General features: G+C 37.9%; 3 protein-coding genes across 7 annotated transcripts in view; all 3 read left to right on the top strand.

Moving 5' to 3' along the window:
- LOC105684814 (protein sickie) overlaps positions 1-11,880 on the top strand; it is a 164,370-nt gene extending 152,490 nt beyond the window's left edge. For all 5 annotated transcript variants that reach the window (XM_048650276.1, XM_048650274.1, XM_048650275.1 and 2 more), the window contains 6 exons: positions 4,349-4,432; positions 6,476-7,123; positions 7,196-8,259; positions 8,336-8,538; positions 8,655-9,022; positions 9,773-11,880. In XM_048650276.1, the coding sequence (XP_048506233.1) occupies positions 4,349-4,432; positions 6,476-7,123; positions 7,196-8,259; positions 8,336-8,538; positions 8,655-9,022; positions 9,773-9,937 (2,532 nt within the window). In that variant the 3' untranslated portion in view covers positions 9,938-11,880. The remainder of the gene's footprint in view (positions 1-4,348; positions 4,433-6,475; positions 7,124-7,195; positions 8,260-8,335; positions 8,539-8,654; positions 9,023-9,772) is intronic.
- LOC112695031 lies at positions 4,462-6,466 on the top strand. Its single transcript, XM_025747057.2, has one exon. The coding sequence runs from the start codon at positions 4,890-4,892 to the stop codon at positions 5,925-5,927; it is 1,038 nt and encodes a 345-aa protein (XP_025602842.2). The 5' UTR covers positions 4,462-4,889; the 3' UTR covers positions 5,928-6,466.
- A 430-nt stretch (positions 11,881-12,310) lies between the features above and the next one.
- LOC105684842 lies at positions 12,311-26,314 on the top strand. The gene is made up of 10 exons (XM_012398509.3): positions 12,311-13,733; positions 13,956-15,339; positions 15,499-15,698; positions 16,305-16,443; positions 16,526-16,747; positions 16,820-16,921; positions 21,370-24,325; positions 24,453-24,648; positions 24,913-25,093; positions 25,196-26,314. The coding sequence occupies exons 2-10, from the start codon at positions 13,984-13,986 to the stop codon at positions 25,241-25,243; spliced, it is 5,400 nt and encodes a 1,799-aa protein (XP_012253932.2). The 5' UTR covers positions 12,311-13,733; positions 13,956-13,983; the 3' UTR covers positions 25,244-26,314.
- The last annotated feature ends 964 nt before the right edge of the window (positions 26,315-27,278 follow it).

The raw sequence follows: 27,278 nt of genomic DNA, 5'->3' as shown, positions 1-27,278 counted from the left end.
TATAATTTCTCGAATGAGTGGCGTCACTCACAATCAGTCTTCGACTCATTTCACCATTTGCTCCCCCCTCAAAGACCTGCAACTTCGAACCGATTTACGAATTTGGTACGACGTAATTAAAGTTTACCCTTTTACACCTTTTACACAGGTATACATCCATCTGTATATGCTTCTGCTCGCTCACTCGTTCGTTTACTTTCGCAAAAGTCACACATAGAATGAAGCCTCGAAGGCCATGTTTGTCCTTGTAATGACGATAACGAGCAACCAAACTGGTGGTGGGTTAAATACGATTTACGTCAGAAAATTGAATTCTTTACCCAAAAGTACTTCGGGTATTTACGAGCATATGGATATTCGTAACGCGGTTAATTCATGAGGAATATTATGCAAGGTACACATCATTAGGGAAAATGTGCGAGTTTTCTTTTTTTCATAGTCATCTTCTCGGTGGTATTATATAATATCGGCAATTCATTATGACGGTAAAATATGGATTGGCATACCTAGCCTTTGAAGCTTCGACACATTCGAATCCATTCGACTGGTTGTGTAGTAATCTGTTGTACGTACGGTTACCATACATATGATCATCGAATAGCTATACTTGAACTCGGTTATTACAACGTATTAAAGGTTTGCAACATCGGTTACTTCCGCGTTGGGTCTTTGCATCGCGTATATATGATCTTATATGTACACATCTAGATAACACACGGACGAATCAGGTACATGTATGTACACATCTGATTCACGTGTGATTCTGTTTCGGAACAGTTGTTCGCCAGCCCCGAAGGCCAAAATTTATCTAGTTTCAAATTGAACGTCGAAATTATACGAATACCAACAGCCACCGTATAAACGTCGAGTCAAGGATGTTATTCGCTGTAGTGGGTATCGCAAGGTTTCAATATTTTTTATTGCCGCAATATGTCATCCTCGAGGTGATGTGCCAACGTCGATATTTTCAGTCGTACGGGGTGGGACGAAAAAACAAAAAAAAAATGTCGAGAAAACATTTCAACTTTTGCGGTTGCCCTGCACCTCGTGTATCGCTGATCGTTACCCTGCACAAGACGCACACGTATTCACGTAGCCGTTCACACGTGCGTATATTTATCTGTAACTAAACGTTGTGGGCGCGGCTGTAAACTTGTAAATTGCAATCTATTGTCGACGGAATAGAAGCGTATGATATCTACGCAGATCGACGTGTTGTACGGTAGCCGGTTGAGTGAATGGCGCAGTCATCTGGGCTCGTCTCCTCGTTATACGAATACGTGTGTCACTCACTGTATTATACGTAGTCGAATATCATACTAGACTAGGCTTTGTGTCGCTCGTTGCGTAATCCCAATTATCTTACCCACACCTGACAACCGCACGATATACGATCTCAATCAGACCTTTCGCCGAGTATTCCTCTACTTTATACCACTTATGTAGAAATAATCTCTCTCCCCGAATACACCGCATCGCAGCGATACCACCGATGTAAAACAACGACCATCGAACGAGTTTCTTCTGTACGGTTATGACCCCGTAGAAACTACAGGTTAAAATTAAAATTAAGGTGAATTCCGAAATAATCTCGGACCAATGGACAACTTTTTATTTACTATACCAACAGCACACGTGCAGCTGTAAGAGGTCATAAAAGTTCATCTATCTTTGCGTAGATCTTGATGTGTTGCTCTTCCATGTTTTTACCCCTAATGTTTACCTCTAATGTTTACCCCTCCCCCCTCCCCCCATCCCCGCCAAGAAAAGCGGTAACCTCCTGGAAAAAGAATGTCGAGGATCTCGCAGATTTTTTATCCCATCAGTCTCGTGTTCCAGAACCATTTCATTCGGTTTTGTTTGACGTTTCATTTTGCACGCGCGTTCGATACGCAATACGTCTTGAATTGCGTGGTATGATAGCCAGTAAATTAAGAGAAGTCGATTCGAACGTCGTACGTGTTTCTGAACGAGGATCACGAAGCGTAGGAGGGAATTGACATCGATGCATTTCATTTCATCGAAGTCGCTCGCGTCTTGTGTGTCCAAAAGTTAGATTAGATATCGGGGTTATTATTCCGCGCGCTTTATATGTATGCGTCGCGGCGTTGCTCCTTGTTTGGATTTTAGACTTTAAAATAATATACGTAAAGAACCTCGAGTCCATCGGAATATTTTATAAATACGCACTTCAAAAGCTCTCGCATCTGAATCATCGTCGTAAAATTGCCAACGGCCGATTCCTGCAACGGTGAAGAACGAAAAAAAAAAAAAAAAAAAAAAACAACCGACCCACGAAATGGAGCACTGAAAAACTTGATACTCGAACGTACATGTACGGAATCTATCGAAAGGTCTCACTTCATTTGTTTTTATACATTCCACGTATCTAAGCATCGTCAAGAATCTTCCCACATCTCGTGGGAATTTAGAAGAACACTTGAAGCAAGCATTCTGATATTATTGTCGGATGAATCGATTTCAAACCGCACGCGGTAACGACGGTCTTGTTTCGGGACTTCACCAATCTAAATTCAATGTCCTTCATCACTAGAAGTCCCTCGCATCTGTGTACCGATCTTGATTTCCGTATCTGAATACCATCGGGTCGATACGGCAAACCGATCTCTTCTCAAAACTGGTTCAATTTGGATCTGTTTTCTGACATAATGTAGTGTATAAGATTCATAAGTAATGCAGGCGCTACCGCAGAAGCAATTCGATATCAGAAACTGATATCCAGATATTGCGCACGACTCTAGAGACCAATTTATTTATTTATTTATTTGTTTTTCTCCATTTCTCCCAGCTTAATTTCGTCACGTGGAAATCTGACCACGTGTATCCTATACGCATACTTTATGATATTTCCACATCTGTTCATGATCTCGAGTCTATGAAATATTTTTGTTAGGGGTGCTGGATACGCATATTTACATAGGTATACATGCGGACTATGTATTACATACTTGTATGCATAGTAAACTGTAACGAGTGCGTAGGCGTGTGCGGCCGGGTCAGTCGCCCACAATACATGTGCATGTAGCTGACGTGCACCAACCGCTTGAATTACAAATGACAAGAGAAAAAATTTGGTGTTTTTACGTAGGTTCTCTCCACCGCGAATGTTGTTGAACTTATAAACCTGAATGTGAAAACCGCGGTATATTCAATTAGTTGCTAATCAATAAACTACCTTATATTAAACATTACGTTTTCTTATAGATCAGTTATTTATAAGCTCGATATTTGTTGCGTCTGTTAAACCTCGTACGTCAAACTCTCGTCGATAGATCCGAGGGGAAAAATTTCAAGTAGTGAGAATTCGCATAGAGAACAAAAATGTCTAGAGCCACCCAGTTCCAATGAATAGTTCTTTGCAATTGCACCAACCGTCAAATTCGATAGCAATATATAGCAATAAACAATCGTTGAACGGATTTGAATTATAATTTGGGTATCTGGAATCAAAAATGTTGCATTTGAAAATCGATGGCGCAATAACCGTTGTGATTGGATGGCGTTGAATGCTTCACAATTCATAATAGCGATTTTAATGGACTTTACATCACGAACATACGGTGAACGTATCCAGAACACTTGGGTTCATTGAACGACAAGAGGTTCACGGGTTCCTATAGTTTTATATCAGATTTTCTATTTTCAACCGATGAATTAATTCAGATAACGAATGACCCCTCCCAGCTCTCGTGTTCCAAGACCTCTTGAGAAAAAATAGAATTTATAATATGTCGACAAAAATAAAATCGACGTTGTACTACCGCAGTGTGCTGCCAGTAGGTTATTAGCGTACGTTATTTTGATATTAGATACCGTGGCACCCCGTCACTTCCGAACTCCGTTCTGAATGAACCCCGTTGAAAAACAAAAATAAATTGATGGAAAAAAAACAAAACTATCAACAAAAAAAATGTAACGCAAAATCAAAATAAAAAAAAACTTGGCTGTAATTTGAGTCAGTCTAGTTAAGTCAGATTCATCTTGCGACTGGTTTCTGAAGACTGAACGCGTCTTATGCACCTGACAGCGCTTGCTTATCTTTCAGCTGTCAGGTCCTGTGTTGGGAAATATCGACGTAATTACGCGCTGGGACTTCGATCTAAATTACAAGTCCCAGTCAGCCTTACCAAGCTACCCGTACTAACGTGTCTTCCGAGTTGCAGTCCTTCGATTCTTGAGGCCCTAAATATAATGGATTTTTTTTCTCCATTTTCAGTATCGATGGAAGACGATGGAATGTAAATAATATAAGTTTGATCGAAGTTTTGTTCTTTCGTTTGAAATTCATTGGGTTTTTAACATTTTTTTGTCTGTTTTTCTGTTACAGGCTCACGTTGTATCTGCATTCGAACAATCACTGTCCAATATGACCCAAAGACTGCAACATCTAACCGCAACTGCCGAGAAAAAGGTGAGTTATCGTTTAACTATGAAGGGCTTGACGTTGACTTCTTTCACCGCGGTATCGTGATAGTACAACGCGCATAGGAGTTCCCACTTTAGGATCTGAAAAATGTGGCGGCGAGAGGCAAAATCCTCGTTAGGCTTCTGACCAGAACATATGGGGGGTTGAAAACATTCTAGTTGCGATGTTTCATTATCCGTACGGTGCTAATCCATACCAGCGTTGAAAAAAAAAGAGAAATGATACGGTAATTTCTCGCGTAGCCCAACGAAGAAAACCTCAAAAATCATCATGGAGTTTATTAAAATATGTTCTGGACATAACTGAGGACGAAAAATGGGGCATAGTAATTTAATGGAAATCCTGCGCGCCGTAATATCCTGAAATTCGATCTTTCAATGTCAAATGTTCCGGTATCCAATGAATCATCCGGCCGACAGAATTAACCCTGGTCACAACTGACATGACAGATCCAAAATACCAGAAAGATGTCAAACCTCGTGGATCAGCTGATTCAGAAGCCAAAGGTAACCAGTTTGACGTGCCCAAAAGTGAAAGGGAAAATAATGACTACGGATCTGTCATCCTTGATTCGAATACGACCCTTCTCAAAACTAACAAAAATTATTCCGGAAAACACGCCCCGAACAACCCTTCCGTGAGCACCTGGAAAAGAGCCTCTGACGCAATAGTTACGTTATTGAGGGGTAACCAGCGAACAAGTTTCATACATTCTAAAAAAGATGATCAATCTCTTCCGCGAGATAAGTCCGACAGCGATAAATCCCCTCACCTTCGAAGAATACAAGATCCCAAAAATCCCAGCCGTGACCCAAGAAACCCTAATCGACCAGAAAAACTTGCCCATCATCAGCGGAGACCACCTGATTTAGAAAGCCTCAGCGATACTGACAGTTCTTTAATTTCTGAATCGGGCTTTAACTCTGCAGAGGCAAAAAGATCTCTGGATTTGAAAACCCCGGATGCGATTCCTGGTGAATCTTTCACCGCGTCAACGGGTTACGAAAGAAATTCAGATTCCGCAACGAATGGAACCCAGGGGGAAAATTCCGTCGTCGAAGTCGTTGATGGAGAGAGTCCGAGAGGTGACATTGAAACGTTCAAACTTTCTCACCCTAAGACGAGCGATGTTGAGTACAAAGAGCGGACGACAACCGCGGAAATTCTCATGTACTACAATTCACAACTAGAGCGTGCAGACTTGAACAGCATTTTCAATAAATCAGACCCGAAATTGGAGTTGAAACCTGAAAACAATCTGCTTCCAATGGTCCTCGTAAACGCCGCTGGAACGGCGAGCATCGGAGGTCAACCGGAACCTGAAAAATGTACCACTCCTCATCTTGATAAGTCTGATAGATTACCAGATCCAAGTTCCAAGTCGATGAGACAACTTTATAGCATGTCCGACTCGTGGAGCACCGATTCAATCATAAGTCACTCTGATAGTTGTCCTTGCTGTCACCATCACTCACGATAATAAGCCTTACGCTTGAACTGCGGCAAAATACATTCTCATAGGCGCCAGGGGTCAGCGGAATTTTAATACTGTTATTACAAATATTAACAACTGTAAATAATTGATCCAGTAAACGAATCCCCGACTATTATTATCTATAAATTATTCCTCTTTTACACAATAAATCTAATAGTCGTTCGTATGCGCTCTCCATCAGTGAACCGACTAGCCAGCCCAAAACATATTTCAGAACTACTAGATATATAAGTATAATTGTATCTTTCGGCTATGAGCAAAATGCAATGTATAATGGAGAGGTAAGCGTTTCAGAACTGAACCTGACAAATTTGTTAAACCCAATCAAAAAGCGCTTAGAGGCACAACCCTATTTCAATATATACCTTATTGATGTAGTAAACGTAACTCACATCATCAATACCGTACACGATACGTGCGCATATTATTGTAGCAGCGAAATAAGTCACGTCCAGTCTATGAATAATCCTTCGAAACGTGCCTATATCTCATTTAGAATATATAGCTAAAATATTTTCATTCATATTCGACAGGATTCCGAACTCCAGGAGTTGAGAGATACGATAGAGCGTTTGAGAAAGCAGAGTGCCGAGGCTGGACTGAACGCAACGAATCAAACCGCATCAACGAACGGCCGTCGACATACCCTCGGCGATTCGGAGGGCACAACAGGGTGTACCGGGTCAAATAGTAACCATCAAGGATCATCGATAGCGAGGCAATTGTCAGCGGACAGCGTCACTTCGTTGAATTCCTTAAGCAGTGCCTGTTCCACCAACAGTCATCAAAAAAAGAAAGGATGGCTCCGAAGCTCATTCTCCAAGGCTTTTTCCCGTTCAAGGAAAAACCGCCATGGTTCTGTATCGGATGCTGAAGACTGTAAGGATGGACCCGGTGAATTGAGTGCTCCCAATAGCCCGCGACTGCCGACTGCCGCCAAGCACGAATCTCGAAATCAAGCACAGAGCGTAAGGAATAACGTACAACGATCTCCGGAGCATGAAAATGGGCTAACAGGCAGTAAGAGTAGCTCTGCTCTTTACAAAAAAGAAGACGAGGATGTAGATGAGCTGAAAAAGCAGCTACGTGAAAAGGACATGGTCCTGACCGACATAAGACTTGAAGCTCTCTCGTCCGCACATCAGTTAGAATCTTTGAAAGATACGGTCATCAAAATGAGGGTGAGTGTTCGAATCACTGTGTAATAGTTATAAGGTAAAGATATTATACTAATTTTTGCGATCTCCTTACAGAATGAGATGCTGAATCTTAAGCAGAATAACGAACGCCTCCAACGTCTCGTTACGTCAAAGTCCTTAACGTCGTCACAATCGTCATTACCGAGTGATCCTGAGCGAAGATTTAGTATGACTGAAGTGGCATCAAGTGTAGCGGCAATGTCGAGTGGAGGTACCGGTTCTGGTACGGATCAATTAGAAGATATTACAGTGGTAGAACATCCAGTGGTTCAAAGCACATCAACTACAACGACTGAACCTCCAATGGAGCAAGATACCGATGGCAAAAGAATCAACGTCGCCGTTTACCTAGGCAGCGAACGTAGCTTTAATTCCAATGTCATCGGAAATACATCCACCGATGGAAACAACGAACCCCCGCATTGTGTAATCGCAAGTGTCTGCATTTCTAACAAAACTTCGTGGGATTCCCTAGACGCAACGGTTAGACGATGTTTCAAGGAGTATGTAGCCAGGGTGGATCCCGTAACGAATCTTGGTCTTGGGATTGAATGCGTCGCCGCATATCACCTTGGCGAATCTTCACGGTGCACTAGTGACTCTCAACTGCCCGAATTACTTCCCTGTGGCTACCTGGTCGGACATGTTAGGACCATTTACGTGGTTTTGTCTGGCTATTCATGGCTCGCGGTCGACACCTTAATTCCAAGATCAATCGTCCAGCGGCTCGTTTCTTTACTCACCGAACACCGCCGTGTTATTTTATGCGGTCCGAGTGGGACTGGTAAAAGTTACCTTGCTGGAAAGCTCGCTCATGCTTTAGTGGACACCGATACAGATGCTAAGGATGCCGCCTCTGTCGCAACATTTAATGTTGATCACAAATCAAGTAAAGAGTTGAGACAGTATCTGGCTCACATCGCCGAACGCTGTGATTCAAGTGCGGCAGACGAGCTACCGCGCGTTATCATACTCGAGAATTTACAACATGCTGCATCCCTTGGAGAACTATTCAGTGGACTACTTGGTACAAGACATTCATCTTGTCCGGCTATCATTGGAACCATGAGCCAGGCCACGTGCAGCACAACCAACCTTCAATTGCACCATAATTTCAGGTAATTGAATATTTTCATTGCACCATCAGCTGTTATTTACAACATTTCTTAATTCCTTTCGTTTTGCTTGCAAAAGGTGGGTTTTATGTGCGAATCACATGGAACCGGTAAAAGGCTTTTTGGGCCGTTATCTTCGTCGAAGACTATTGGAACATGAACTGCGGGAGTCAGGAGGTGCACGAAATGCAGAAATGGCAGCAGTTGTTGAGTGGATCCCACGGGTTTGGCTTCACCTCAACAAGTTTCTCGAAACGCACAGCAGCTCTGATGTTACGATAGGTAAGTTATCCCGATTTTGTGTGTCATGAATACTGTAGAATTATTCAAACTCAACAATACGCTGTCCAATCTATCAAACTGAACTTGCTAAAGTGTCTAATGTTAACGCGTTTCAGGTCCTAGATTGTTCCTCTCCTGTCCGATGGAAGTTGCGGGTTCGCAAGTATGGTTTACAGATGTCTGGAATTACTCAGTTGTCCCGTATTTGGTCGATGCTGTAAGAGAAGGATTGACTTTATATGGACGGAGAATTAGCGGAAATGGCAATGGAGATTCTCCTTGGGAAGATCCAGCCCATTTCATTACGTCCAGCTACCCTTGGATAGCTACACACGCCGTTCATGGGGGAAGCGATGCTCTTCGTCGAATGCGACCGGAGGATGTTGGCTATGACGTAGTCAGTTCTGGTCATAATTCTGGAGTGGGTGCATCCAGCGTTAAGAGCCTTGGAAGCACGCATAGCGATACGGAAGGCGATCCACTGGTGAGTTTTTTCAATGGCATTATTTGCTTCCAGCATGTTACAATTTAATATACTGAATAACCAGTAGTAATCGGCAAATAGGTTCCTTCCTCTCGTTGAAGTGTTACTTATTGTTAGTTGTGTGCTGCTACTTGAATGTCACTTTCCGTCTTTGCGAAAAACGTCATCCCTACTTCATGACGCTTCAACTCCTTTGGCCGACCCGGTTTTTCGGGGGTAAAATTCAATTGGACATATTTCAATTGATGAATAGTTGTAGTGGGTGTTTCCAAGATAGGGTCGACCGTTCGCCCTGACTTGGGAATTTCCGCCCGCAGCAACTTCCGTGGAATTTCATGACCCACGAAAATTCCCGATGGTCATAAAACATTTGGCTACCAAATGCATCGAGTGATCATAAAACATCTGCTAACTAACTGTCTCCCGCGAACCGGATTTTTTTGGGTCCCGTTCATGTGCGGGGAACAAAGAGTTTCTGGTGATACCGATGACTAAAGAAATCAAAACCCTACTTCCTTATTTCTAATTTTTTTCATTGAATGAGTGTGTATGATTAATATTCAACAGTTAGGTATGCCAGGACTAGAAATGTTGATGATAATATAAAAATGAATACCGTGACGCAAAAAGCATACTTAATACTTAATTCTTAATTGATTGCACTCGAGGAAAGATAATTACCAGTTGTGTTGTTAAAACTAATCGTTGTTCAATATAGTTGCACTTATGCTTTATTGTCATTAATTGCAGTTGAATATGCTGATGCGACTACAGGAAGCGGCTAACTATTCAAGTCCGCATAGTAACGACAGCGACTCTGTAACATCACTAGATTCATCGCACACTCGACACTCCGAAGATCTGACCTGTAGCTCTTCAACCTCCTCCTCTAGGGGCGTTGAATCTACGCTGTAGGAATATCATCAATCATTGTTTCTTGGAGAAATAAATTTGCTGTGAAGAGGTAACGTCGCGATTAGTGCCGAATTCAGAATGAAACAATGACTGTTCTCATTTCGAAGACTTCCAGGAATGATACCAAAATTATACATTTCTGAGTCTCGTCCAATCTCATGATAGTATGATGATTCGAAAATCTTATATCAAAAATTTGTAGCTATCATACAACTGTATTCAGTAGCTGTCTCTTTATTGTCGATAGACGATCGATGCTTCTGCCAGTGTTAAGAGCCTACAGCATGTTCATCCTACCTCTGATTGTGTTTGAATGAATAAAATAGTTTCGCGTGTTTTATTCAAATACCATTCCGAAGCTAGTGTGGATAACTAGTGTAGTCTGCTAAATAGGCCTAGGTATAATAATAGACAACTTTTCGATACAACATACATATTAAATTGCGCAAAATACCATACGCCACAATTCAATAATGATCGATGTATCCCAAGATTTGTGTCAGACGTTTGGTCTACCAATTTAATCATGATAACGATTCATATGAATACTGAAGACAGTGACTGTGAATGTCGTTCATACATACCTACGATTATATGTATAATACGATATCGAAGGCCTATTGATTCAATATATATGTATAGGAGATTGACCGACCTGTTGCGGTTGAGTCAATTTCAACCAAGTGAAGGATAAAAAGTCAATAACTATGAATAATTAGATCATGAAGCCATTATCTCAGACAAATGACAATTAATGGATCAGAAATATTTTTGGATTTTCAGAAATCATTATTACACGATGCAATAATAAGCCTGTGCTGCCATAATAGTAGTGTGATTATATTTTAAAATAAATTCAATAACTAATTATTGGATAATACAATAGTGGAGAAGAAATTAGTGATCAATGAATCAACCAGCCGCGTGAAAATGGCTCCTCTTGTAATTGTAGCCGTACACATAATACAGTATTATCGATTGACGATTAAACTTAGCTCAGACTGGGTGTTTTAAAATTATCATATTAACCATGCCTAATTTTCCTCAATATGGCAACGAACCTCTCTATTCACCGTTGGTTTCATGTCAACATGCCGTATTTAAACTACGAACGTTTTTCAGACAAGCTAATCCCTGATTTGTAATTTTGTTGGTGATCTAACTGCACGTAATTCGAAGCAGCTTTACCAAATTTTAGTGCCCAGTAGGACGGAGTTTATCACGATACTTGCGCAAAAATAAGAAAAAAAATCAATAAAAAAGTAATATTTATACATAACTTTCTATAAAGATTCTATTTAATAAAAGTTGTTAATATAATAATATAATATATGTACCAAAATAACGACGCTGTATATACGTATATGTATATACATACATAATTGCGTTTGTATGTATGTAAATATATATAAGCATGCATATATTACGTTGGTAAACGCTTAGTGTAAGATATACATGAGTAATTCTGGTCATATAATTATTGTAAATATATACTCATAAACAGATGAAAACTAAGCGAAAACCGGAGACGTATAGTCCGTTTAGAACTCGAGTGGTCTGCAGTAGCGGAAATGATGAAATAAGGGAAGCTAAATTGCATGCTGGGCCGAATTCCTCGGGTACAAATTTAATGTACCATTACAAATTGAAATTTTTAGCAATATTTATGAAACGTGGAACAAAAAAAATTACGTGTCTCAGACCCAAGAGCCGATCCGATTGGACTACACTAAAGATATATATTTAATTTAGGATAATGCGTCTCGCTCACTTAGGACGCGCGTAAAACATAAATTATAATGTAACATGTAATCATTATACAGTCACGTTTACAGGTTTTTTACGTTTGTACCGTATTTATACGCTATACGGCACTACACACGAACTCTACTCGAATGATAACATTAATGTGTCATAAAATAAAGACAAGAAATTCTGTGAAATATATCGAGTACAGTTACTGCATTTTACCCGACTCACTCACAAAATCAGTGAACTAATCTAAGGAAAAGTGCCAGTGGTTGGGATAGAAAAAAATTATATTAACTGGAACATGCATTTGTCATCACTGATTTCACTCGAAATTCATTTAAAAATAATTCACGTTTCAAACGAGTCGAGCTGAGTTTCTCGAACTGTACCTGATTGAATTGAATTACCTATTGATCTCTCCTAAAATTATACAAAAATAAAAAAAATTGGCATTGATAATTATCAAAATAAAAAACAAATTTTCAGGGAAACATCATACTAGGCATCCAAAGAGGCAAAGGTATTTCTGTCACTTGAGCGTCTTTAAAATGCTCCCAAAAATTGGACGAGCTACAAGAGCGTTTGAAACGATGAGATGCGCACGTGATATAGTCAAGTAGCGATCTGCTGTATGCATTTACTTTAACGTTTGAACCATGCTCTTTTCGAGGCATAATGGTATATCTTTATTTCAGATGCTTCTGGCTTGATGAAATTGGAAAACTAGTTTCCGCATCCGTGAGTACTTACCACTGATGTGATTCAGAACATGTTCAAATAATTACACCTCTGATAGAAATATTTCACTTAATGGAAGGGTATTACAATAAGATTCCTACTCGATGTGAAGTCTGAAAACGATATGGGTGATAATAATAAAGATTACTATAGCAGTTTTTTATCAGAAGAGTAGGACGTGGTAATTCAAAACGTGCATTCACATTCCATCATATCACAGTTCACATATCTTGTTGCAATTGCACTTCAATCTGCAACTTCATTTCCGATTGATACAACAATCACCTTAACGCCCATTATGTAATTAACACGAATTGGATATAAGTTAACAGGTATGAAGTAGAGATGGAGAGCTGGATTCGGGTGATGTATGTATAAAGTGTTTTTTCCACAAGCGAAGACGTTCAGAATCGTTTCGAACCAAGATAAAATAAATATATAATGATATTGTGTAATGCCTAGGCACTTGAGCTCGAGCACTCTACGAATTGAACAACCCCTAAATCCATATACTGCCATATACATGTACATACACTGCACCCAACACTTGGGGCATTTATTTAGCTTATTAGCTTAGGGCCAGTGACCCAAGCACCCCGTTATAATTTCTTTGATTGGCTAGAAATTTTCCCCACTACCTTTTTCCATGTACTTTTAACTCCACCCTGTTTAGCTAGGTTTCTGAAGCTGAAATCAGGAACGCTCACTTTTTTCTGAGCCACGGTACAGTAGTCGTCAACTGGACGTCGACCTTTTCTTGAAATACCTTTAAACACTCGCCAGATAGTAACTGACACGACAACAATCAAATACGTTCAAAGTATAGCAAAACTTAAATCAATTTTCAGACCCGATTATATGATACATTCATTTCCCGCGCTTAAATGGAATATTTCAATACTCCCGGGCGAATACGAACTGCAACCTGATTCGCGAATGTGGAGACGTTTCCATTGGTGAAATGAAATTAACGGTTGAATATTCAAACAGGGAACGCCTCATTTTATTTGTTGTGAACAACATCATTCGAGTTGATTCGCTCGATTCATTACGAGTTACACCAGTAGTTGCCGGCGCCGCGTTGAAAATAGGCATGGTTTCACGTGCACATGGTTTCTCAATTTTGTGGATGAAATAACGCAACTGAAAGTTGATATTGTAGCAATAAAAGGATTGGAACTTTCCGTGCTGATACAGCTTATTGCTGTACATTTATTAAACGATTGGAACTCGTGTCAAATTGTGTTTTTGCGGTAATTCTTAAACTACCACGTTTTAGCCATTTGCACAAACTACGAACGAGCATGTGAGTATGCCAAAACTTCATTATTCTTCTAAAAAATATTGAAATTCTAAAAAATGTTGGTTATGGGTTTTTCAACCGCCAGTTTAACCGTGAGAAATAAACCATTGCGATGTAATTCCAGTCTTGTTTGTGTTTTATTCGTACTACTATTGCATGCTATATCCATTAATAATTAGGTCTGTGTTTATCTTCATTTTTCTTATACTTGAAATGCAATTGTAGGTGAAGCTGTAAACTTATTAGCTTCACAATGCCGCAACCCATTTTAAAGGATGAAATGGGAAAATTGCTTCTATCTCTTCTAGTAGCAAGGAAAGATTTGTGTACTCTCCATGATCTTGAGAGAGATTACCGTGAAAATGAGGGTCGAAACATACCTTATATGGATTACGGAGATCTATCATTGTTGGATTTTTTACGCAGCATCCCACAATATATTAATGTCTTCTCTCAGCATGGGGTGTATTATGTAAGTCCAGTAGTTACAGAAAAAATAAAACACGTGTCTGAGCTAGTAAGCAAACAGAGACCAGGAAAAAAAGGTACACCTGTTCGACGAAGAACAAATAGACCATCTCGATACTTTGCTCAGGTTAGAGAACCAAAACCGTTTATACCTAATACTCTACAACACAAAATTGCTGAGATTCTTGTCACCAATCCAAGTGGTGTAAACAAAGACCAGATCATTCAATGTTTACAAGGTTCAAGTGCAATCCCTACTCCAGTTGATTCTAATAATATTGATGACTATGTACGTGGTATGTCTTCTATTGCACATTCCATTGACACTCGGATTTATCCAAATAAATCATTGCATCTGACCAATATGAGTCAACAGCAAGATATACCTAGTACCTCTGCCAACGGAATATCACCTTTGATGGGTAGCAGTTACGTCAGACCCAATGTTCAAGGTGGTGCAGCAGCCTATCCTGCAGGCTATGAAGATGAAAATGATATTTATAGCGAAGATGATTTTGACGAATTACCAGTGGATATTGGCAATGAATATAGAGCTACTAATACTGATCAATCTCAGCAGTGTGTTATCGATAACCACAAAACCAAAGTATCATCAGCAGAGTTTATCAAGCGTGCTGGAGAGCAGCAAAATCACTCCCAGTTTGATACTGTTAGAAATATTAACACAGAAAATTATTGTGACAACACCAAATTCGAGGGTGAGAGCGATGCAAATGATGGAAGTGCTTATCATGATTCAGATGCCTCTCAAATCTCAGATGATGAATTTCCAAGGTACATTATAAACCCAAGAATAAAGAAACGGTTGCAACAGCTAATTCAGAAACATCCTGAAGGGATATGGTGTGCAGATCTGCTTCAAAAATACTTGGACGAATACAAAGTGGAGTTGGATTACATTGATCTTGGATTCAGTAGCGTCAGTGAATTTGCTTCTAACCCAAACCTCCAAGATATATTCCATTGTGTCAGATATAGGCGACTAGGGGACTTCAAGCTATACGATGCAACAAAACCAGTACCAGAACAACTGGTGGGCCCTGAAACAGATCCAAACTCTAGTGATGGGGAAGGAAGAGTTGTCTATGACATAGAAACAGATCCTTTTTATCTGGCTTTGGTGAGTGGTACTAGAAAAATTGAAGCATTTCTAATCTGACTCAAATCTTTGACATTTACTAGTCATAATTGTCAACTCAGAATACTATGTTGTGTAATTTCATATTGAATAATGCACTTTCTTTGCAAATAGTTGAATATATTTTTTCTCCATCTATAGGCATCTCATATTCCAAGTAGATTAATACCACAGGACGTTTTGAGCTATGGAGAAAGCGTAGGCCAAGAAAGAATACCTGATTTTCTAGATGCAACGCAGTATTTGGAAGTATTTGCTGCTGAAGTTTTTAGCCCGAGTTTATTCTGGATTCACCTACGAAAGAAGAAGTCTTATTTAGACCAGCTCATGGATTCTTTGAAGTAAGTATTATTTTACAAAACTGGACTTGATGCAAATCTATTTATGATATTGAAAGATGATTTTACGCTTGGCTTTTTTAATCTCACGTCAATGTACAGTAGAACCCCAATCAACAGGGATTATCTGGGAAGCGAATCAAGTCAAAAATATCCCATTTTACCTAAGCTCATAATTTGTAATCGCGTACTATGCGAGATCTCTGAAAAAATTGAGGATAAAATGAGGAATTCGTGTCCCAATATATTTTTCGTCTATTGCCTGCCAAAAAATACCCCATTTTCAAACATTTCGCGATCTAATGCACTGGGAAAAAATTGTATACCATATTTTTCTTCCTTTTAATCATACAAGCGCACATTTAATTTTCACAATAAAATTCAATTGACAAAATAAAAATTTTGTCAGCCAAACCTAAATTCTATCAGTACTAAAGACCATTCAGTTACAACAATCGAATGTAAACTCATCGATATTGATAAAATTTATCAATTGAATCAACAACTTTTTTCTCAGTGCTGCAAAGTTCTATCAGCAGTTTTTTCAAGATCAGACTGAAGATGTTTAAATACACTTTCCACTGCTAAAACTATCAATTATATTTTCAGTGCCTTCTATGAACACAAAGCTGATTGTTACACAATACCACAAGTCATATTGGAGAAAGGTCTGAATTGCGCATGCCAATATGATGATTTGTGGCATCGAGCTATAATAAAAACTGTCAAGCCAGATGGAGACGTTACGGTAGAGCAACTATTAAATATTCGGAATTGGCTATTTTAATTACATATTGAAATTAATGGATGATCACAAAAATTCGTTACAGCTGATTTTCTATGATTTCGGCACTGTGAAAACCTTCCCTCCAGAAGCTGTGAGGTTCTTGCACAGAGACTTCTCTAACTTGCCCGCACAAGCAATACCTTGTGGCCTTTACAACGTCAAGCCACTAAATGCTGATGCGTGGACTAGAGGCGTGAGTTCGGAGTTTTGGGATCTAATACATGAAATTCCATTGATCGCAATAGTAGCCAAGATAGATGAAAAGGTATGATAATTCAATTTAAATTGCAACAATCGTAGTCACTCTTCATTTCATGTGTCTGCTCATATGTTTTAGACCAATTCGATGCTGGTATCGTTAGTTGATACTCAACAAGAGGAGGATCTACACATCAATGACTGGATGGTACAAATGAAGTTAGCAGAATTCGGTAACATGGTGCGTAGCAGGCCTTCCAATTCTGTTTATAGACATTATCTAGCATGCGTGAAATATCGCTATAACGAGCGGAAAAAAAGGAACAGAGCGCGAAAATCTGCCAGACTAAACTCAGTAGCAAATTTAGCAACTTTGAATCCCTCTATATCAAAGCATGGCGCCCAGGCTAAAATAGAAACAAAGTCCACTGAGGACATTAGAGCTATCTTTGCCGAATATTCGAGGTACGCTAAAAAAAATATTAAGAGTCCATCGAGTAGCGCGTTGGAAAAAGTTCTCACCAATTGCAAAGTACCCTCATCATTGGTAAATGTTCCTATGATGGCCAGGGGTTGTTCTTCAATTAATATTCCTGCACCAGCAAATAGCTCATCATCCAGAATAAGCCAACTAAGACAAATAATTGAGTCACAGAAAAGCCTTGGGGAGTTTGAAAAATGTGGAAAAGATGTAGAAATAAAGAGCCAGGTGCAATTTGAACCGATTCACACAGAAGATGAAAATGTGAAACGAAGTCAGGTTCAAAGTGTTACAGCTTATACCTATCCACCTCAATATTCTACGAAATCATTAGATAACAGCAATTCGGAAGTTCATTCAGAAATTAAAAACAGTACACCTATAAAGTCATTAGATAGCAATGGTTCAAAGAGAAGTTCAGAAATTCAATACGACGACACATGTACAAAATTATCAAATATAGAAAATTCAGAGAATACTTCAGGAATTCGGATCAACACATCTCTGAAGCAGGTAAATACTGGTGAATTGAAGTATTTTGGAGAGTTTAGAAGCTTTTATGGAGGTCATGGCTCCATGGAACCGATTGATTGGTTAGAATTACGTAATGCCATACAACATAAATCAGAAAATGAAAAACCAGAAGAAAATACTAAATCATCTGTGCTTCCTCAACCATACAAAGAACCTGCAGTAAAGTTTGAGTCAGAACTACAGACAAATAAATGTAATGAACCATGCCAAGAATCATCGCCTTGCGGCATGGTCTTTGACGCACAAATGTCAAAGATCAAATCCATTAACACTTCAACTAGAAAAAAAATCTTACCACTTCAAGACTGGTATATAAATGCAATGAAAAGTAATAATGATTACTACAAAAATGTACATGGTGAAAGACTATGGTGGTCGCCTGATGGAAATATTCAGCGTAATTCGGGTGTAAGGAACTATGAACTGCAAGGGCAACAAAGACTAAGTAAATCGGATATTAATGCAATGGAGATATACGCATCTCCAAAAATTTTGAAAATGCTTAAAGAAAAAAGATCAACGAATAAAGATAATATTGGCAGTCCAACAGATGAATCAAATGTAGACCTGCGCTTTATCACGCATTTAACACTTAAATCTGAATCTCGAGAGTGTAAAATTTCGAAACCCAGTCAAAATGACGAGCCTCAAGTCTCCACGTTTCAAAATAACAGATTTGCAAGGATCAAAAGCTTTCTAGATAAAAAGAAAAAGCAAAACTCAAGTTCGAGTTCATCAAGAACATCAGCCACAGCTATTATCAGTTCGAACATGTCGGATTCTTCTAGTACATCGGGACATCGAATAAGTAGCATTAGAAAAGCAGCCAGTCAAGCCTTTTCGAGTTCTTTCAACAATCAGTCTGGGTCGAACAAACTTGATATAGTTGATAATGGATTCAGCAAAACTGGTAGTAGTCTGTCGTCAGAAAATTTCAAGAAAGTAGATGAATTACCAGTATGCCATGGTGTAACTCAAGATCAGGATTTGAATAAGTCATCAGAGAAATTTAATGTGACTCAAAATGAAGAAAAATGTTTAAATGAGGGCGAAAGTACGGCATTACAAGACAATTTCAAGGATAATGCAAGTTGTAACGAAATCTGTATCAAAACCTCTGGATTACTCAACACCAGTCATGAAGCCTTGAATATAATGGACGAAAAAAAAACTTGTCATAAAATTACCGAGAATAACGATTTACGTACAAATAATGTCATAACATTTGCCTCTGTGCTAAAAAAACGTAGCGAAGTTATGGACAAACAAAACCAATCAGATAGTCATTCTGATTTGGATTCAGATGATTCGAGTCTCTCTTGTCATACTTCTGAAGAAAAGCCTCTACAATTGGCATTGCCACAGACTAAAGTGGAGTTAGAACAACAAGTTGAATGTAGTCAATTGAATGATAAAGAAAACTCAATTATCTCACAAAATACTGCCCTTGATGATTGCTATGATATCGAGGAGCAATCTTTGGTACCCATCAACAGCACAACTGATAAAGATAATAATGAACAGTTAGACACTGACTATATTCAAAACAAGACTGAATTTCTTTCACCACGTGTTGACGATTTGAATTTGACGTCTGATAGTGACGAATGGGATGTAAATGGAGATTGGTTAGATTTTATGAAAAGCAAAGCTGATACCATGTCTCAGGTGGTCCAAAAATTACAGATATCAGATGAAATGCCCGAGGCGACAAAAGTTATTGAACTAACCGATGATCATATGATAGATAGTTATGCCAAGGTAGAAAATTTCAGAGGTGAACACAAAACTGAGGCAACACAGACAACCATTTTTTCAGAAACGTCTGATACTCTATCACATGATGGGAATATTCACAATCATTTGCAAATTAATGAATCATTGGAAAACATCAAACCAGATTCTATAGAGTATTCCAACTCAGCATCAGATAGAAAAGTCTCTGACAATTGCATTTCTCTCGTTGAACCTAATATAATGGGTATCAAAATGCAGGTTTTGGAAAAACAACAAAATGAATCAATCATTAATGGCAGTGATAACCAAAATGCCATTCAGGAAAATGAAAGCTTCTCGACAGAACCTATCATTAAAGCGACTAATCATCCTGAACAAAAATCAGGTAGTGTTGTAATGAGCAAAACTAAATCAATGCGAGAAATGTTAATAAAGTTAAAGAAGTCCAAATCAAACCCCAATAGTATAAATCCCTTCTTAGAAAGTGCAGACACGACTTCAGAGTCACAAGCAAGTCCTTCTCAGTTAGCAAAGAGCACCAACATGGATTTAGAAATAAATACTTCAGCAGATGAGAAAATTTCTAAAGATGTATCGTCTGAATCAGGAATGTCTGCAAACTTGTCTGGTAAATCAAGTTCCTGTCAAGGTTCATTGATGCACTCGCTAAGACATGATGTTGGAGACAGTAAAGACAAATTGAAGGTCTTGCAGCCCATGACAAGCCACAAAAGCTTAACTTTTCCATCGCAACATAGTAACATTGATTTTGGATTGCAAGCATCCTCTAGTGATGACATAGAACAACCGAGGACATCTAATAAACAGTTTTCAATATTATCTCGACTGCAAAATGATCAGCTATCTGCAAAGTTTCATATTATTGATCAAGAAATTCAGAATGTGCATTTATCTGATGGTGAAGCTGCAGGAGAAAATACTGTTTGCTACGACGAAAGCAGTACAAGCAGCGCAAGTTTATCTACCTCGCTCCTCAATAAAATGTTACGCATGTTCAATTGAAAAGCTCAATTGCAGTTCTATCTGGCGAATATCTTTCATGGGAGTAACATCTCCATGAAACATGACAATTATATCTCCTTATCCCAATTTATCGTATTTTATCATGCAACAAGTTTTTGTACTTATTCGATTTTTTCTTTCCTATCATAGTTAATAAGTGGTCATGTAGTTTTTAATTTGATGAATCATCATTAACAACTTGCAGCATATTTAATATGCCTTTAGTCGTTGTCCAATGACGATTGTTAATTTGAATTTGTTCCAAAGCTTTGATATAGTTATATCCGCTCTGAACCTCAAAGTCAGTGATATATTACGTTTCTCTATGAGTGAAATCTAGAATAATGGTTCTCTTCTTTTTAGTTTTAATACAAGTAACTCGCAAAAAAAAAATATTGATTTATTTACAAGAGCACAGTTGCTCCATTTGGAATTGTTGTAATTTACGTTGCTAGATTTTACGTTGGATTTTTTTAGAAATTTTGTGTAGATGTAATGTTCCTTCTAATAATGAAATGTATTCATTATTAGTGCAACTTATTTCAAGGTAATTGACTAACTTAATGTTTGTGATCAACGTGCATAGAGCTTTTATCTCATATCTTGAGTCCTGAACAAATGTTTCTGTTTTTTTTTTTTTGGGAAAAATTAAAACTTTATGTTATAATACTAGACAGCTATGTGAGGAAATTTTTGTAACTTTCATAATAAAACAGTAATGCTATATCTAACTCGTCACAGTTTTATTAATACACCTTGATTTCTAAACGCTGTTATGAAGATTGCATAAAGTGATTATTTTTCCCAGACACATTCATTAAAATCGAATTAAGTTAAAATTATTGTTGAAAACATTTATCAGACATTGCATTCAAAATAATCACTTTATCTGATTATTCAATAAATACTTATAGGGGGACGGTGTTGCCTTCGACAGTTCATACTTGGAGGATCGGGCTGATCAAACAAAAGCTGCTACTGTGATTCCAGACAATACCACTATTGTCGTTTCAAGAAATACAGATGCTGATCCAAATGCTACTGCAGTCTCAAAGTATGTACCTCTCATCTCACCACAAAGCACCATTGAAGAAAGTTCACAAACTACAGTTAGACCCCCTCCAGGGTTCACAACACCCCCAACTCATAATTATTATGCATCAATTATGGACGCATACTCAACACAGAGAGCTGATGGTAGTACAGGTATGACAAGTTCAAATTTTATGAACCCTGGAAACTTAAATGTGAACAAAAATTCTTTCATGGCAGTTGATCAATGCCAATCACTCAATTCTGCACAAGACATAATGCTGCAATTCTGGAAACAGCGATTAGAACTTGATATGCAGATTGTAGCAGCTGCCGAACGATATTTTTTATTGAACAAGAACTCCCATACGCCAAATACCATTCCAAATGATTCGAGTACAATATCACCAAGCACAGCTACAAGTCCTATTCCTGATACCGCTAGTAAAAATCCGTTCTATCAAGATACTGGCAAACAAGAACCTGAAAGTGTAAACGAGCCTAAGCACTCTAATTCTGAAAATAGTTCGTACTTTGAAATCACGGATGGAGAGACTTTAAGGCTCAGTAAAATGGCCAAGTTTTGCGAATTAAATGAACCATACTTTGGATTCCATAAACCTCCGGTAACACAACAAAATTGTCAGGATCTTAGTCTTAATCCTCCAGAGACCAATTTCACAGATACCCCTGTTACAAACGGGAGTAATCACAAAAATGAGAATTCGACCTCAATACAAGAGCTGGATAAGAAGAGTGATTATTCGACATTCATCAATGACAATAATAGATTTGCAGTGTCGCAGAAATATGAAATGACCGAGAAACCATTCGAGTTTAATAGTGATTGTGAGGACATCAATGCAAACCTTTCAAAGGTTGTCAATAATGAATGGTCACCAGAAAATCCATTTCTTGAAACAAACCCCTTCAACCAGTATCTGCATAAAAGTATTCAGAACACTGAGTACAATGACAAACCGCCAAATCTCCAAAGGAATCCTAATTTGATAGATGAAAATTTAAATATTAATATAGATATCAAAAAACTTGAAGCACTGCCGGTGAATACTAACCAGGAGGGTAATCCTACCTCTAGAATATACTATACAGCTGACCCAGTAATGTATAAGTCAGAGGCACATGAAACAAGTCGAAAAAGTAGCAAACTTGATAAAGAACCCCCTGGATCTAATTACTCTATAGGTGGTCAAGGTAAAAGACAGCATGATACTATGGCCGCACCACACTTTACAAATCATCCGTCAGATAATAATCCAGTGTTCGTGTTTGGAAGAAACCATTCTCCCAGACACAATACATTCTCACCAAATGTAAACTTTCCAATTGGCTCAGTTCAAAATGGTGATACTTTAAACCCAAGTACAACACTTAACGTGGCCAATAACTCGACAGAATTTGGACGCAAAAGTGATCCTGTATCTCCGCGATTTACTGCTCCCTTGCCCTCAGAACTTTCGAAAGCTTCAATTCATGCGGTTCGGTCAGCCTCAGAAATGAACTTTTGTAATGACTTAGAATTTGCTACATCAAAAACGAAAGCACTATCAACACATGATGCAAAACCGAATTTAAGCACAAATAATGAACAGTCATCATTTGCAATGGTCGAAAACGATACTATGTTTGGAACCACTTTGGAATCAACACCACAATTTCAAAGTCCAATGCCACTGCATAATCCGGTTAAAATGGATCCAAGACCTCAAAAGTTGCAGCAGGTTCAACAAAGTGATACGAATGTAAAACAAAGTTCATCAAATCGAAAAACGATAGTAAGACAGATGGAAGAAAAATCTAGATTGGATGAAAAGAATAATCCAAATGGGATCCGGAGCATTGAGAACGCTTTAAAGTGGGTGATGGATCATCGAAAAATATTCGAGACTGAAACTAATAGTCCTGCAACAGCAGAACTTAATGAGCATTATGATTTTTGGAAGAAAAAAAATGATTATGGCTCAAAGCCAAATACGTTTATACAAGAACGTACACTAGATGGACTGCACACACTGAAAAAAATTGATGACAATTTCAGAATCTCTCCTCATAATGGTACGATGACGAATAATTACAGTCAGGGGTATTTTAATAATATCAATCACAGTAGAAATATAGCGCACAACAATAGGCCACGCCTATATCAATCACAGCTACACAATATAGCACAACATTACCCACCCATAAATCCACAAAGCAATCTTCCATACATATCAACAAATCCACAATACATTCAACATCCATATCCAAACCAGAGGATGCCATTTCCCAGGCCCTACTCACCTAGCTGTTATTTTCCACAGCCACCACCGAACTTCCCCAGTTTCCCATTTTCTAAACCTAGACCTTTATACCCATATCCTAGAGTTCCCTATCCATTTCTGCAAAACCCAACTCTTTGGTGTTTCAATAATCCACAGAACTTTGCATCCAACCAAACCTCTAACACACAAACGTTAATACCTAATCTAAAACCAAGTTCTCAGATTCGATATAGTAGTAATAATGAATCGTCTGGACAAACGCTGGGAACTTCTGATCTTCTGAAAGATCATCGAATTTCAGGAAGTGCATTTGGACAAGTAGACACTGCAGAGTTACAGACTGCCTCAGTTACAGATAACAAAATTACCGTACAAAATGAGATTGAATCATATACAGGTGGAAGTAGTGGTCCTAGTCAACAACTTCTACTTGAGGACAAATGTACTCCACCATTTACACCAATACATAATATAGATGAATCTACAGATTGTGACCCCAAAAATCTTCTTGAAAAACCTATCAGCGGTACACCCAACGTTTTCAAACAAATTGGTGAGAGTTATATTTGACTAATTTCATGCTTAGAATCGATTAGAGGTTCAAATAGCCCTGTAGTATTTCATTAACTATAGCAGATTAAAATACGCCATCAACTCTAGCAAAGATTTTATTTTGTCAGATGTTAATGGAGTAACGATGTATTTATTCAATATTGCAAAGGAAGGTTGGGTTTGCACCGACGAACTTGTCAAACTGTTTACAATTCATGACAATCGTCAAGTTGTCCTATGCATACTGAATCAGCTCGACCTGAAGATTAATTTCAATGAAATTACCAGAGCACAGTTTCCAGATTTATTCTCCCAACTGGACTGGTATGTATAAGCATCACTCAACATCCCATCAAAAATCGTTGCGAGTAGGTAAAGTGTACTCAAGGTTAATTAATATTGGAAATCAAGTAAATATCCAGTATCAATAAGATAAAAACTTTAACAGCCATCTCAAATTTAATTACACTGTCATGCTAAGCCGTTACATATGAGCTTCAATATTCCAAAAAGTATGTGAGCAATGAAAAGAAAACATTCACGCCCTACTTGGAAAAGACATGGGAGTTTATTACTGTTTTATTCCAGTACTTCTCTACATGTAACCAGAATGGCCAATTCCAATAAGATTAAAGGCACATTGCATCTCACACCATTGAAGTCGGTTATACGGTTGATGAGAATATTGGAAGTGATTTCTGCAGAAGAATTGTCCCTTTTATCTCAAAAACGACGCATAGCTCCTGGTTCCAGACTATTCGAATTAGTGGTATGTAGTGGTCTGTTAACATCTGATTAATATCAACTTATTCATATTACCTCTTATTTGATTGGAGTTCTACAAAGTTTGATGTGTTTTGCTATATTGCAGAGATTAGTTAGCGCTTACAAACCCGATGACGATTATTGGATGTCATGAAATCTAATCAAGTTGGCTGAATGTTAATTTACCAGCTGGTTTTTATCCAAGAAAAGACTAACATATCTCAGTATAAAGTTACGAAACCGAATATTACGTGATACCAAACTATAAAAGAGTATTTTCAAACTCTAAGATCGAGCCAATTATTATTTTTTAAGAGTGAAAAAAATTACTCTTTATTTCATATATTTTATGCTAAACGAAAAAGATACATCTTAGGTTCCTAAATGGATAAGAATCTAAAAAACATTGCCTCATCGTGATCATTATCAGTATTTATCATGAGAGGTGAATATTCATCATAAAAGTTATTTCTTTAATTATAATGAAGGATTCTTCGAAAAATGTGATAATACCACGTACAATCTAGCTTTAGCAGATCGTTTCATATTCCTTTCAATAAGTTCCTAATGAAAAAAGCTATTAATAGATTGTTTATAAACCATTTGACAATTAAAACATTTTATTTGAATAGAACTATTTGAAACAAGCTTATTATTACTATTGAAATCATCAGATAATATATTATCTAATGTACATTGAATCAAAAAAAGGCTGTTATTTGATCAACTGTAGACAAAAACAAAAAGATAGTCATGACACACAGCAATTTAGCTGTATAAATCTTATGTGATTCTTTATCTTAATCTGGCGATTATATCTCATTATGTTTAATAATTTGACGAAAAAAAATGCACGATGTCTGAGCCACTGCGCAATGAGTCGTGTAAAAGTGAAGAAGCAAGATCTGAACCCACCAAACATCAACGAACTTTGGTTCAGGGTTTGATGACAACCGTTACCATGTATGTTATACAATTTTTTACATTCGTTGAAAGGCTCTTTTCTCGCAACAGTAATTATGTTATTATTACTTTGATGAGTTTATAAAGAATAGAATAAAACCTACGACTATCTGAATGTTAATCCTGGAAGACATACTCATCTTAATAATTATTACAATCACGATGAGGTGTATTCAAGGGTCATCATCCTGAAATAAATTCTAGTTTAAGCTATTTGTATGAAATTTTGGAAAAATATATTCACTGTTGACTTATGAAAGTATCAAATTGAGTAAGAAGATTTATTTTACCCAAGTATCCATCATATTGTGATCAATCTGATTGATCAAGTTACTGACAATGAGATACCTTTTATTCCAGCCAGAATTTATGGGTGACGAAAGAACGCCTATCAACGATGATTTGAAAGCTTTAGTATCTGATACCAGAAAGAAACTTGAAGAAGTGTATGGGGAAATTTTTGAAAAAATCGAAGTTCTACAAGACATTGAAAGGAAAAGTTATGAAAAATATTCAAAACAAGAGTTATTTGCTGGGATATTAATCTACTATACATACAGTAAGGTCAAGAACACGGCGACATAGTATGATAATTGAGTAAAAAGTTCAAGTTGTACACATTAAACTTTTCTATTACTTAAATTATTGAGTTCGGAATCATATTTTTCAAACCTATGAAACACCCATGAGTCTGTAGTTCTGATTCGTTTTAAAGTTAGCTGGAACTTTTACCATCTTTTACGGAATAATGAGCAATCCTGTGTCACGGTCTCGGTCCTTCATATGATCAATAATCGATCCTAGCTCAGATTGTCTAAGAGAATAAAAAACTTACAAAATGTCAAAATTTCAAATGATGTCCCACGGGCGATATGATTCGTAATTGGTTTCACTATTTCAAATTTCCCACCACTTGAACAAATGTAGCGACAAAGCTGAACCTGAACAAGTTGAGCTTTGTCGCGTTGTGAGGTGGGGAATTTAAAATAGTGTCACGTGATCGGATTTGTCGCTGAAAATACCAATCATCAGTCAACGCTAAAAACAGGTGCGTCCACTGAACCAGGACTGAACGTTACAGGTGTCACCTAGGGCGCCGGTAAACTTGTTTTCAATTCTACCAGCAGAATTTCAACCAATAAGGTTAAGGTAGATTCGTGTTGAGAAGTTCATCGAGTCTAGCGCTGATTGTCGACTGCAGACCGAGCTCGTTTGTTCCGAAAAAT

The sequence above is a fragment of the Athalia rosae genome, chromosome 2 (assembly GCF_917208135.1).
Source record: "Athalia rosae chromosome 2, iyAthRosa1.1, whole genome shotgun sequence".
Lineage (NCBI taxonomy): Eukaryota > Metazoa > Arthropoda > Insecta > Hymenoptera > Athaliidae > Athalia > Athalia rosae.
The sequence above is the reverse complement of the archived record's forward strand: the minus strand, read 5'-3'. Positions and strand labels throughout refer to the sequence as shown.

Bases quoted from the DNA above. Each gene is read 5' to 3' on its own strand.
- LOC105684842 (XM_012398509.3), top strand. From the start codon at position 13,984: ATGCCGCAACCCATTTTAAAGGATGAAATGGGAAAATTGCTTCTATCT. The intron at 24,326-24,452 runs GTGAGAGTTATA...TTATTTTGTCAG, and splicing joins CAACGTTTTCAAACAAATTG to ATGTTAATGGAGTAACGATG. The intron at 25,094-25,195 runs GTATGTAGTGGT...GCTATATTGCAG, and splicing joins CCAGACTATTCGAATTAGTG to AGATTAGTTAGCGCTTACAA.
- LOC112695031 (XM_025747057.2), top strand. From the start codon at position 4,890: ATGACAGATCCAAAATACCAGAAAGATGTCAAACCTCGTGGATCAGCT.